Here is a 12,780-nt window from a genome sequence, read left to right on the forward strand (position 1 = left end):
CTGTCCTTTGTTGGATTTTCTACTCAGTATTTAAGACAGTGGTTCTCAGCCTTCCTAACGCTGCAACCCTTTAATACAGATCCTCATGTTGTGGTGAACCCCTCTCCCAACCATGAAGTTATTTCATTGTTGTAATAATGACATAATTGTAAATTTGCTATTGGTATGAATCGTAATCTAAATATCTGATATGCAGGATGTCTGATGGAGGACCCCTGTAAAGGGTTGTTTGAGCCCCAAAGGGGTGGTGACCCACAGGCTGAGAATGGCTGATTTTAGAGATATTTATATGTAAGGATAGTAACTCTTTGTTAGTGTAATTTACAAATATTTCTTTCTGGTCTTTGTCTTTGTTTTGTTTTGTTTTGTTTTTTTGAGGGCCTTATGTTTATGTTTAGGGTCCTGGAACTCAGCTCCTCTGGCCTCAGCCTCTTGAGGGATTACAGTGCTCTACTATCATACATGGTGCGTTTAGGTTTTGGGTGATAGGCAGGGAGGTCTTTTCTCTATCCATCCACCTAGGTTAGAGAGATACTTATTCACATTTTCTTGACCATTCACATGCTTTCAGTTTTCCCATTTTGATTTTTGATATATCTGGAATTTGTTCTTATATGATAGAATTTTACTCTTTTCCACGTGTCTGTTCAGTGAATAGCAGAACATTTTTAAAATTGTGTCTTTGCCCAGTGTGCTCTTATGTGCTAGTTGGTAAAGCCCTATATGTCCTTCGGTCTGTTGACAGACTTGCTTGTTGGCCCGGATGTCAGTGCCATCCTGTTTCCTCACTGGGCCTGATGTGCATCTTCATGTCTGGTAGGGTAGGGAATCCTATCTGTGACTTTCTAATACGGTGTTTTGGGTGTCTTACAGGTGGGAAAAATGTCATTGTGCTTAGGAGTTTTTCAGTTGTGGAGTGATATGACTTTTGCATTTTAGTTAGTTAATTTCTTGCCCCAAATTAAGGATAAAGGCACTTAGTCCTTATAAGATAGCTACATAATATGTTAGTGTAACTAACGTGCCTTTCGGAGAAGAGAGAAACTTACTTGATGCTGACAGCCATCCCCTCTGCAGAACGGCTCACTCCCAACGCATCCTTCTCAGTCTTCAACAAGGTCCTCACTCAGTGTCTGTTGACTTTTCCTGAGCCAATTGTGACTTAAAATGTTAACTGCTGTTTCTGGGCTGAAAGGTCACGGGGAGAGCTGTTTGTCGCTGGCATCCTGTATGTACTTACTCAGGTGATAGCAGATCATCTCCAGGTAGTCCGGAGCATGCCTTCGGTGGTGTTTTGTAGGTTATCAAAAGTCAGGATTGCAGTGTCTTGATGGTTTTGAGCAGTGCAGCAATATTTGAAGAGCGTGTGTGTTTCTCATTTAGAGCCATTGTCACTATCGAGGCTACGTGGAGGGAGTGCAGAATTCCGCGGTTGCTGTGAGCGCCTGCTTTGGACTCAGGTAAGAACTCTCCTATTTTCTCTCCCTGACTCCCTGCCCTTGCATCTCCTCTCTGTTCCAAGCTGAGTCATTTGGTGTTTAACAGAGTTGGATTTTCCTTTGATGTTGCTAAAGATCTTCCCAGCCATGCTTCAGATATTCTTGGGATATTTGTCTAGGAGAACCTAGTAATTGACCAATCATAATATCCAATGGGAGAAGTTAATTTTTTTTGAGACTACAAAAAATTTGCTGTTTGAAACAAAATATATTTTAAATTTCTATAGCACTTTGTAAATTTTCCTCCTGAATTATTTCATGTAGTTCTCACAGTGACATAAAAAGTCTTGCTATTGTCATATTCAGAAAAGCAGACAAGGGTTAGAGAAGTCCCATCCCATGCCAGTTGAAGTTCTAGTACTGTTGTTGTTGTTGTTGTGGAACCATCCTGGTTGCTCGATTGCACCATCTTGTTGAACGAATAGATACAACTTTTCATCCCAAATCAGCTATACTTGATGGCTCCCATGTCTTCATTTAAGAAACAACTCCTACATGGTTGTGATGTGCTAGGCAGCAGTCTGAAGTATTTTATGCATCTTAAATAATTTAATGAGAACAGTTCTGGGTAGATTGTGCATGGAGGCAAAGGATAAATGACCTGCTGAGAGTCTCTGTAGAAAACGCACTCTGGGCTCAGATGCCGGTGCCAGATCCAGGCTTCCCTCTCAGCTGCTCTGTAGCCTCCTGTCAGAGCTAAGTACTCGGAGGGTCAAAAGTTGACATTTATGTTCGCTGGACTCTGCCCTGGCCTATAGCTTCCTTCTGTGTGTTAGAAACTAGGACCTACATTCGGTGTCTGATTCTTGTTCTCTGTTTCCTCTTCCTTAACACTGGTCTATGTCACCCAACGTTTAGAGGCTTGCTGCATTTGGAGAATGCCAGTTTTGGAATTGAACCTCTGCACAACAGCTCACACTTTGAGCACATATTTTACCCCATGGATGGCGTCCACCAGGAGCCTCTGAGATGTGGAGTCTCTAACAGGGACACAGAGAAGGAAGCCACACAGGGGGATGAGGAGGAGCATCCCAGTGTCACTCAGCTGCTGCGCGTAAGGAGCAATAGCACTCTTCTGGGCTCAGGCTGTTTTTAAGAAATCACCCTAAAACGGTGATTGCTGTCTTTCTCCAGCTCCATCCATGGTGATTGGAACCAGGGTATGAAAAGATGAGCAATGTGTAGCTCTGGTGACTGAGAGGAGGGCAGTCTGAAATTTTTTTTAAAAAAAGATTTGTATATATATATATATATATATATATATATATATATATGTATATATATATATAAATATATAAATACACATACACACACACACATATATATATATGTGTGTGTGTATATATACATATACACACTGCAGCTGTCTTCAGAAACACCAGAAGAGAACACCAGATCCCATTACAGATGGTTGGGAGCCACCATGTGGTAGCTGGAAATTGAACTTGGCCTCTAGAAGAGCAGTCATGTTGAGGCATCTCTCCAGCCCGGGCAGTCTGAATTTTAAATCTTAGGCAGTAATCCTATTAGGTGTTTCTGTGTAGTCATTACACTCTGGCTTGGAGCAGGGGAGGTTTTACTCCGATACCTCAGGCTCTAGGGTAGACCAGAAAGAGGCAGGGAGGACGGGAGGGAGGGAGGGAGGGAGAGAGGGGAGAGGGACAGAGAGATGGAGACAAAGATATGGACAGTGACAGAGACAGGGAAGGGAGGGAGGGAGGGAGGCAGCTACTGAATTGAAGATAATTATTACCTCGATACCTCAGTGTCCCCAAGGACACTCAGGCCCCTGTTCTGGAGGCTTCTTTACAGGTGGCCTGGCTGCTCGGGATGTAGGCTTGTTATGGTTCCCTGGGCCAGCTTAACTCAGCTATAGGGTTCTCCTTCACTGTGGGTGATGGGTGACATGGCATCACATGTTGGATGCAGCAGGGTTTTTTGTTTGTTTGTTTGTTTGTTTTGAGATTAAGAGGCCTTGCCCATGGTGCTGGCATAAGGCATATTTTAAATCAGCTGACACTTGACCATTCATCACCTTTTCTTCCCCAAACTCGTTAACAGTTGGAAAGCTGTTAGGTGTTTGCTAAATCTCTTTGTATGAATGTCTGTAAAAGGTCGGAAGGAAGCCATGTTTGTATACTGGTGACCCTGTTCCACCTTGTCCTCTCAGGATTCAGGAGATGTCTTTCTTTGTGTATTATCATGGTAGTCACATTTCCATTAAAATCTTTATGTGTATGTTAATTTTATGTTTATTTTAATTAAAAATAAAACAAGCCAGCAATACTGCTGCTTTAAGGACTTAGACAACCCATTTTATCTTTAGAGCTTTTAAAATAGCAACTAATTGACAGAGGTATGCTAAGTGAAATGATCTATACTGTTTATAGATGTGAAATCACATGCCTAGCTCTTAGGTCTGACCATTATTCATACAGAACATGTCTGGTCCCATAACAATTTCTGCTTTATGGTGCTTGTGTTTTAACAGAGAAGAAGAGCTGTTCTACCACAGACCCGCTATGTGGAGCTGTTCATTGTTGTAGACAAGGAAAGGGTAGGAATCACTGACTTCTTTTCCCTTTTGCATGAAAAAGCAGTTGAGAAGTAACTTAGGAAGGAAATACCAAACACAATAGTTATTTCAACTAAAATTGTGCATTAATTAATTAGTCAATTAATTTATCTACAGGGTCTTGCAATGTCTTGAGCTCCTAATCTTCCTGCCCCAGTCTCCCTAGTGCTGGAATTATGTGTGTGCATTCATGGCCCCTTAGCTTTGTCTGTAAACCTAAAGGGGACAGAGCTCCCTGCTCTTTGTGGTGACTGTCTAATGCTGGATTTGTCACATAGCCACTTAGGGTCTTGAGAGCTTTTCAGATCACTTAACAGGCTGCAGCTGCAAACCAGGACAATTGGCTGCTGCCTCCTGAGGTAGCTTTGCTTTGTGCTCTTCAGAGCACATCTTCCTCACCCTAAGAGGTGGGGTCGGGGAGCTAGCATGCGTTAGAAGCACTTAGTGTTTCCAGGGGACAGGAGAGCAACAGCACGCTCTGTATTTGTCCTTAAAGACCAAGCTACTGCTTCACTTAGAGATACTGCATCTTCAGCTGCTACAGGATCATCGGTTTCTGATGTGGTTCCTAAATAATTGAACATATAGATAATTGAAAATGTCCTGGGCAGCTTTAACTTTTATGTTTGTATGAAAAACTATTTATAGGAACTCTTTGATTGGCAGGTCTTTTCTTGTAAGCCGTAGAGAACATTTTGAAGATTGTTTTTCCTGGTTTTAAAAGTCCCTTACTGTGTGTAGGTTGATAAGAGCCCTGGTTAGTCAGAGGCACACATACACTTGGTGTGTTAGGATCCCGATGGTAGAAGGGAGAACAAGGGAAGGAGAGCCAGCATGAACCTGCTCCAGCTGTGGTTGCAAAGTTCTGTAGAATGTCTTGGACAAGTGGCAAAAATAGAGATTAAAGTGTTTTTCTCTATCATTCTCTCCAGATAGACTGGTTATATTCATATATGAAATGGTTCAGAATAAAAGTGGCCCCATTTTCATCAAGCTCTGTTAAATGCAGGATCTTGCTGAACAGATGCAACCACAGATTCTGTTGTTAAGACATTGTCACGGAGTGAAGTCACAAACTCTGTAAGACTTTTTTTTTTGTTAGCAAGTAGGTTAAGATAACATTAAAATAGACATGCTAATTTAGCCAGATATAAAAATATAGGCTGCATAAAATATTTTGTTTAACATGGTAAAATTTCTCTCTTTATATATCTCTTTTTCTAACCACATACAAATTTTGAACTAGTGAGCCTGAACTAATCTCTCATTCTTATTTTCGAGTAGGGTCTAGAAACAGTTTATTGTTGATATCATTAGCCTAAGAGATAAAAGAGTAGGAAATTTATTAGTTTTTCATTCTTTTATCTAAGCTTTTTGTTTAAGATTATACCTTTGTGAAAATTTGAGAATACTTTGCATTAAAATCAGTAAAAATAGCATTGAGAAGAAAATTTATTCTAAAGTTACTAAATGTGTCCCTTAGTGTGTTAATTACTTGCTGTTGCGGGTCAAAGCACCCAGGCTAAGGCACCCTACAGAAGGAATATATTTTGGCTTATAGTTCCTGAGGGTTAGACCCATAATGGTGGGGACAGCATGGCAGCAGGTGGCAGGCATGGTGGCTGAAGCTTATAGCCGAGACCTCACATCTCTATTGGGAACTCAAAGCAGAGAGAGCAAACTGGAAATGGGGGGAGGATTTTACTTACAGAGACCACCTCACCTCCAGTGACATACCTCCTCCAGCAAGTCTCCACTTCCTAACCTCCCCAAATAGCCCCAGTGCCTGGGGACCAAGTGCTCCAATGCCTGAGACTATGGGAGACATTCCTCGTTCAGACTGCCATGCTGGGATCGGCTCATTTGAAATGCTGCTCTTTTGGTTACGAGGAGATCCTTGGGATTTGCTCTTCAGTGTAGGCATTGCAGGCGGCTCTACTGCGTCGTTGCTTACGATCATGCTTTCGCTCCTTCGTCTTTTCAGTATGACATGATGGGACGGAACCAGACTGCTGTGAGAGAAGAGATGATTCGCTTAGCAAATTACCTGGATAGCGTGAGTACTATTTCTCTTCTCTGCTTGCCCTCACACAGTCTCAGAGCAGAATTCAAAATGTGTCATTTCTGAGCTCTGTCAGATGTATAAATGTCTGTTCTGTAAGTTCAAGTAATGTTTGAAAATAAATCAGAAATGTAGATAAGAGGAGATACAAGGTATTTCATGTCAGTCAGTGTCTACTGTATCTTCAGACTATGTCGGGGAAGGCGCACTGATGGTTATGTATGCGCCTTTGCTTTCCTCAATTGAAGGACTGGTGTTTGAAAGGACTCCTCCTCCTCTTCCTCTTCCTCCTCTGCTGCCGCTGCTGCTGCTGTGTGTGTGATATAGAGAGAGACAGAAATAGAGAGACAGAGACATAGACACAGACTATGAAAAAGGAAAGCCTTGTCATACAATTTACTCAAAGCTTTTCACTTCCTCTGTTTGTCAGACTTTACAGTGGGAATAAGACAGAGTTTGAATCTTAGTTCTCTGTCCTTAATGGGTGAAGGATAGATTTTTCATTCTGGGGGAGGGAATCCTGTTTTTAATTTTATTGGCTATATTCCTTCATAAATATTTAAAGTATTTTTCTTCACTGGATATGGTGACACACATCTGTAATCTCAGGACTCTAGTGACTGATGGGTTCAAGGTCATCCTTAGCAACACAGAAAATTCAAGGCCAGCTTACACCTGAGGCCTCTCATAGCCAACTCTCCAGTTCGTCTCACATTCTTAATATAATTCATGTATTCATCTTATTTCTGTTTCCTCCCCAGATGTACATCATGTTAAACATTCGAATTGTGCTGGTTGGACTAGAAATTTGGACAGACAGAAATCCTATCAATATAATTGGAGGAGCTGGAGATGTGCTGGGCAACTTTGTTCAGTGGCGGGAAAAGTTCCTTATAACTCGTCGGAGACATGACAGTGCACAGTTGGTTTTGTAAGTGGCTTTAAGGAAATGTTATGAATGCAGTGACCAGAACAATGACCTCTGCTACTTTAGTTGCCGTGTTACATTCTTTTAGAGGCAGATGCATGTGTGTCTGACTTCTCCTTGCCTTTACCCCAGGTCTTTCTCCTTTTCTCATCTTGTTACAGCATATTTTATTATTATTTTTTGTGAAAGATTATATGAAAGGAAAAATATTTGATTTCTTGCTGAAGACATTTTCACAGAATTAGCATAGAATTTAAAGATCATCTCACCTTGAGCTCTGATTATCCTAACTCACATCTGAGGGTTTTGTCCCCCTAGTGTTTTATATCTGTTTTAGACAGATTGGCTAGGTATGAAATTCCGGGCACAGTTGTTTTCTCTTTACAAATTTGAAGGTAATCCTTTGTGAAAATATTTATTGTGTTGCTGTTTTTCTTGATTAACAGTTGTTGAATAAATACATACAATACATTTTAAGAAATGCTTTTAACCCAGAAGATCACTACCAAGGAACAACCCAAACATGGCTTGTGTATGCAAAGGCATCATCATTTTTATGAAAATATTTTAAAGATTATGTTTGTAATGCTAACCTCATGCTCTCAAAATGTCATTTATTTTTGTCATTTCTCTTCTACTTTCTGTAGGTTTTGCCAATATGGTTATGATTACTGTAGAAACAGGACTAATATGTTTCTTTTTCCTCAACTACATCTTATAACTTCACATTTTCATTTAGGAAGAAAGGCTTTGGTGGAACTGCAGGAATGGCGTTTGTAGGAACAGTATGTTCAAGGAGCCACGCAGGTGGGATCAATGTGGTATGTTGTTCTTTAAGTACAGTTTTGGGTAGAGGCGTTAGGACAGTGCACAGCATCTACTGACTCAATGCTCCTCCTCCAGATCCTTACAGCAGCAGTTGTACACTTTGAAGGACACAGTAATAGTAGCATATGTGTTCTTTTCCCTAGAGACTAGGTCAAATTTTTAATATTTATTACATGTTATTATCTATTCTAGTTTTCTTCTATGTTGCTGTGATAACACCATGACCAAAAGCAGCTCAGAGGAGGAAAGGGTTTATTTATATGGCTTACACTTCAGGTCCATCACTAAGGGAAGTTAGGGCTCAGACTCAGAGCAGCAGAAACTCCACAGGATTGATGTGCGCCGACTCTCTGGCTCATGCTCAGGTACCTTTCTTACATAGCCAGGACCCCATGCCTGGAACTACCCACAGTACAAGGCTGGCCCTGTAGATCCATTGACAAGCAAGGAATGCCTCATAGACATGTACAAGGCTGGCCCTTGTAGATCCATTGCCAAGCAAGAAATGCCTCATAGACATGTGCACTCCCAACAGTTCTTCAGTGAAGGTGTGTTGGAATGACCACGGAATTAACCGGGATACTATCTTTTTATGAATGACAAAACAGGTTCCATTTTAAATAAATCAGTTTGCTTTGTCATAAGCTACAGGGAATGGTCTGTTGATGCCTGATTATCAGCACATGAGTCACTCTGGATTCTTGTCAGAGTGTGTGCATGTAGGGCTGGCACTGGACACAGACCGACATAGAGTTGCCATTGTAGTAGACAGATTGCCTTTTGACAAAAAAAAAAAAAAAAAAAAAAAAAAAAAAAAAAAAAGACAAAAAAAAAATCTGACACAGAAAACACTGTCTAACTGCACCTTCCTGTGTTTGTACAGTTTGGGCAAATCACTGTGGAAACATTTGCATCCATTGTCGCTCATGAATTGGGGCATAACCTTGGAATGAATCATGATGATGGGAGAGAGTGTTTCTGTGGAGCAAAGAGCTGTATCATGAATTCAGGAGCATCGTGAGTAATGGAGCCCCTTCTGTCTGTTAGTATGATTGTGTTGATCTCTCTCTGTGTGTGTGTGTGTGTGTGAGAGAGAGAGAGAGAGAGAGAGAGAGAGAGAGAGACACTGTTTTGTCTGTCTGTCAGTCTGTGTAGGGCATATTACATGTGTGCAGGTTCTCAGGAAAACAGAGGAAGGCATCAGGTACCCTGGAGCTGGAGTTTCAGGCAGCTGTGAGCTGTGCAGTGTGGGTGCTGGAGACTGAACCTGGGCCCTCTGGAAGAAGAGCAAGTGCTACAAACTGTCCCCCACCTCTCCAGCCCCAGATCAGTGTTTCATAAGTCTGGGGTACTGATGTGTTTTCAAAACAGGAAACCTTGTTTGTTGTTCTCTGAAATAGACCTGTGAGAGATCCACTTCTTAAATTTTTAGTCATATCAGAGAGCCTTACAGGTGCAATTTATTAACTACACTCTTCTGCAATGCAGTCAACAGACCAAACGGATATGAGAACACAAACAAACTTCTTGCTGGGTTCAGTGCTGTTTGGGTTAGACTGAAGGACTCCCAGAACAGTGCCTGATGAACACTTGCTTACAGTAGCCATTCTCCTGGATCTGCTGCCTAGTGCTGGGACCTTGAGCATGTCCTTTGCATATAGCCAGACCGTCTTGGTGTTGAAGTACCCCTGCCAGCACAGTTCTCTCCTAGCTTCATGCCATCATTTCCTCCTCTTAAAAAAATACATGGAATCCATTAGTGCTGCCTGTTTGTGCATGGGTATGGTGCCATCCAGTCTCTGGAGCATGGGCCACCTACGGATTGCTGCACCCTAGAAGAAAATGCCCATCCCCCGGCCCCCAGCAGCCATTGCATGTCAATAGCTCCTGAGCTAGGAGGGTGTAGGCCTGGAGAGTTCTTCCCATTTTCATTCTGGAATTTTTACTGTCTCTGTGTGTGTGTGCATGTAATGCAGCTGTTGTTAGTTTGTAAGAGCGATAGCCATGTCATATCCGGAAGACAGTGTTTCACAGTACTCTCCCTCTGCCTCTCAGGTTGTTTCCTCCCTCGAGTCTACTGTGTTTTTTCAGCCTCAGGCTAAGAGTAGGGATGATACATTGTTGCAGTTAGGGTGTGTATCATGATCGCCTTTTCTCAGCACGTTGACCAATTATAACTTTGTATTCAAGGCTACCTTCTACAAAAAGAAGAGTCGTATGACGAGATTGAGGGCAGCACAAATCTGTGTGAAGCCACTTGCCCTGTGACCTCAGAACCTTCCCATAAGTAGCCTTTTGACCAGGTTTATAGTGTTAGGCATGTATCCCTTTCTTTACAGCAAGACAGTAAGTCTCACACCTGACTCCTGTAACACTCCTGCCACTGTTGTACTGGTGGGCACATCTTGACTGGCAGGTGGCTTATTGTAGTGTGTAGAGTCCAGGGCTGAAGAAGTCCCTTAGGACTGTTTGTCTGCCTGTCCCTCCCAGAGCACCTTCCACCACTATGAAGGTTTTCCACTGGGAGGAAGGTTTTAGGCCAGTTGCAGCTTGGTTTCTCTGTGTCCCTCAACCAAAAGTGTATGACGTCTTCAGAACTAGGTTCTGGTGGGCATCCAAGAGAAATGGCAATAGCCTGTCTGGTTTTGGAGCCTCTTGGACCTTTCTGACCAATTACTTGTAGGTGGTGTCTGGCACTGAGATTTCCATTTGATAACCTGTGTTCTCTGGGAATAGCTTGATCACCACTGCATTCAAACATATACCTCCTCTTTCTCAATATAATTTAAAATTAGCTTATAAAAGAGTGGGTTTCCACCAGCGTTTCCTGCATCCTTATCTGGTTCACATACTCCTCATTCCCTCCTCTCTGCTACTTAAGCCTTTGTTTCTCAGTATATCCACCCCCTCTATCTCACGCATTCTTCTATCTTCTTCACTAAGACGTCTCTCCTCCCTTTCTCAGGGGTGTACTTTAAATTTCTTACCTTTATAGACACTCCAAGTTAAACACACAAATCTAACTTCAAAGTTGGGATCTACGTACGAGAGAGAAAGTGATGTCTGTCTTTCTGAGCCTGGAATACCTTACTTGACATACTGTCTAGTGCTGTCAATTCTTCTGTAAATGCCATGGTTTTATTCTCTTCAGCACTGAATTTCATTGTTTATGTGTACCTTGTTTTCTTGATCTGTTCAGAACGTTCAGGGGTGCCATGTCCTTGCTGTTGTGAATGAAGTGGCAGTACTTCTATTTTCAGTGTTTGACCCTTCCCCCAGTGACTGATTTCCGTAGTACCTGTACCAGTTTTCTCTCCTTGCAACAGTATATGAGCAGTGGAAGAGGCTTATAGTACCAGGCAGGCTTTCTTTCCACTTGGCTAAGCCAAGTCCAGTTAGGTAGCTCTTGGTTACCACTAAAATAGAATGATAGTAGTGTACCTTCAGGGATATCTTTGGTGTTGGCCATTGTTGTGAGTCATACCCATCACACCTGGGTGGGACTGCTGATTGAATGCTGAACCTGAACCACTGAAACTGCTAGAAGAAAACACGGGACGGGCAGCATCCTGTGAGGTACAGGTGTAGCATCCTGTGAGTACAGGTGTAGCATCCTGTGAGTAAAGGTGCAGGACAGACAGCATCCTGTGAGTACAGGTGCAGGACAGACAGCATCCTGTGAGGTACAGGTGTGGGACAGACAGCATCTTGTGAGTACAGGTGTAGAATCCTGTGAGTAAAGGTGCAGGACAGACAGCATCCTGTGAGTACAGGTGCAGGACAGACAGCATCCTTTGAGAACAGGTGCAGGAAAGACAGCATCCTGTGAGTACAGGTGCAGGACAGACAGCATCCTGTGAGGTACAGGTGCAGGACAGACAGCATCCTGTGAGTACAGATGCAGGACTGACAGCATCCTGTGAGGTACAGGTGTGAGACAGGCAGTATCCTTGTCCTCTGAGCAGGTGGGACTCCTCTTGGGGATCCCTCCACCCTTGCATTTCAAGTCTCTTTGAGGCTAGGCACTTCCTCTCCCACTGGGGCCAGTCAAGGTAGCCCAACTAGAAGAACATATTCCATGAAAGGCAACAGCTTTTGGGACAGCCCCCGTTCTAGTTGTTTGGGACCCACACGAAGTCCAAGCTGCACATCTGCTACATATGTGAGGGAGGCCTAGGTCTAGCCTGTGTTCATTCTTTGGTTGGTGGTTCAGACTCTGAGAGCCTTACGGGTCCAGGTTAGTTGACTTTTTTGGTCTTCCTGTGGAGTTCCTATCTCTGTCAGGGCTGGCGATCCTTCCTCCTATTCTTCCAAGCTCCATCCACTGTTTGGCTGTGGGTGTCTGTATCTGTCTGAGTCAGCTGCTGGGTGGAGCCTCTCAGAGGACAACTTGTTCCTTCTGCAAGCATAACAGAGTATCATTAAGGGATCTGTTAGGGATTTGTGCTTGCCCATGGGATAGGTCTCACGTTGGGTCTGTTATTGGTCGGCCATTCCCTCAGTCTCTGCTACATCCCCCGTGCCTGGATTTCTTAGAGATAAGATAAATCTTGGGTTGAAAGTTTGGTGAGTGAATTGATGTATCTGTTACTGCTCAGGAGTTCCTGCCTAGCTACAGGAGGCTGACCTCTTCAGGTTCCATATTCCCAATGTAGTGAGTCACACTAAGATCACCCTAAGCAGCCTGCTATCCCAGGGGGGCCTCCATTTTCTTGCTGCCTTTCCCCCTCCCCCCACCATCAGACCTGAGACTCCTGAACCGTACAGTTAGCCCATCTTCCCTGCTGGCTGAGTGCCCTCTGGGCCAAGCCAAGCTGCCCTGAGCAGCCTGCTATCCCAGGGGACCTCCATTCTCTCACCACCTTTACTCCAACCCCATCAGATTCCT

The 12,780-nt window shown here is 43.2% G+C and overlaps 1 protein-coding gene across 1 annotated transcript in view; it reads left to right on the forward strand.

The window, feature by feature from the left end:
• The window catches only part of Adam9 (ADAM metallopeptidase domain 9), a 67,547-nt gene that overhangs the window by 16,274 nt on the left and 38,493 nt on the right, over positions 1-12,780 (forward strand). The window contains exons 5-11 of the mRNA XM_021170458.2: positions 1,384-1,460; positions 2,358-2,553; positions 3,991-4,056; positions 6,059-6,130; positions 6,898-7,067; positions 7,804-7,885; positions 8,776-8,909. Coding sequence (XP_021026117.1) covers positions 1,384-1,460; positions 2,358-2,553; positions 3,991-4,056; positions 6,059-6,130; positions 6,898-7,067; positions 7,804-7,885; positions 8,776-8,909 — 797 coding nt within the window. The remainder of the gene's footprint in view (positions 1-1,383; positions 1,461-2,357; positions 2,554-3,990; positions 4,057-6,058; positions 6,131-6,897; positions 7,068-7,803; positions 7,886-8,775; positions 8,910-12,780) is intronic.

The sequence above is a fragment of the Mus caroli genome, unplaced genomic scaffold (assembly GCF_978045245.1).
Source record: "Mus caroli unplaced genomic scaffold, Mus_caroli_1 scaffold_10, whole genome shotgun sequence".
In the NCBI taxonomy this organism is placed as follows: domain Eukaryota; kingdom Metazoa; phylum Chordata; class Mammalia; order Rodentia; family Muridae; genus Mus; species Mus caroli.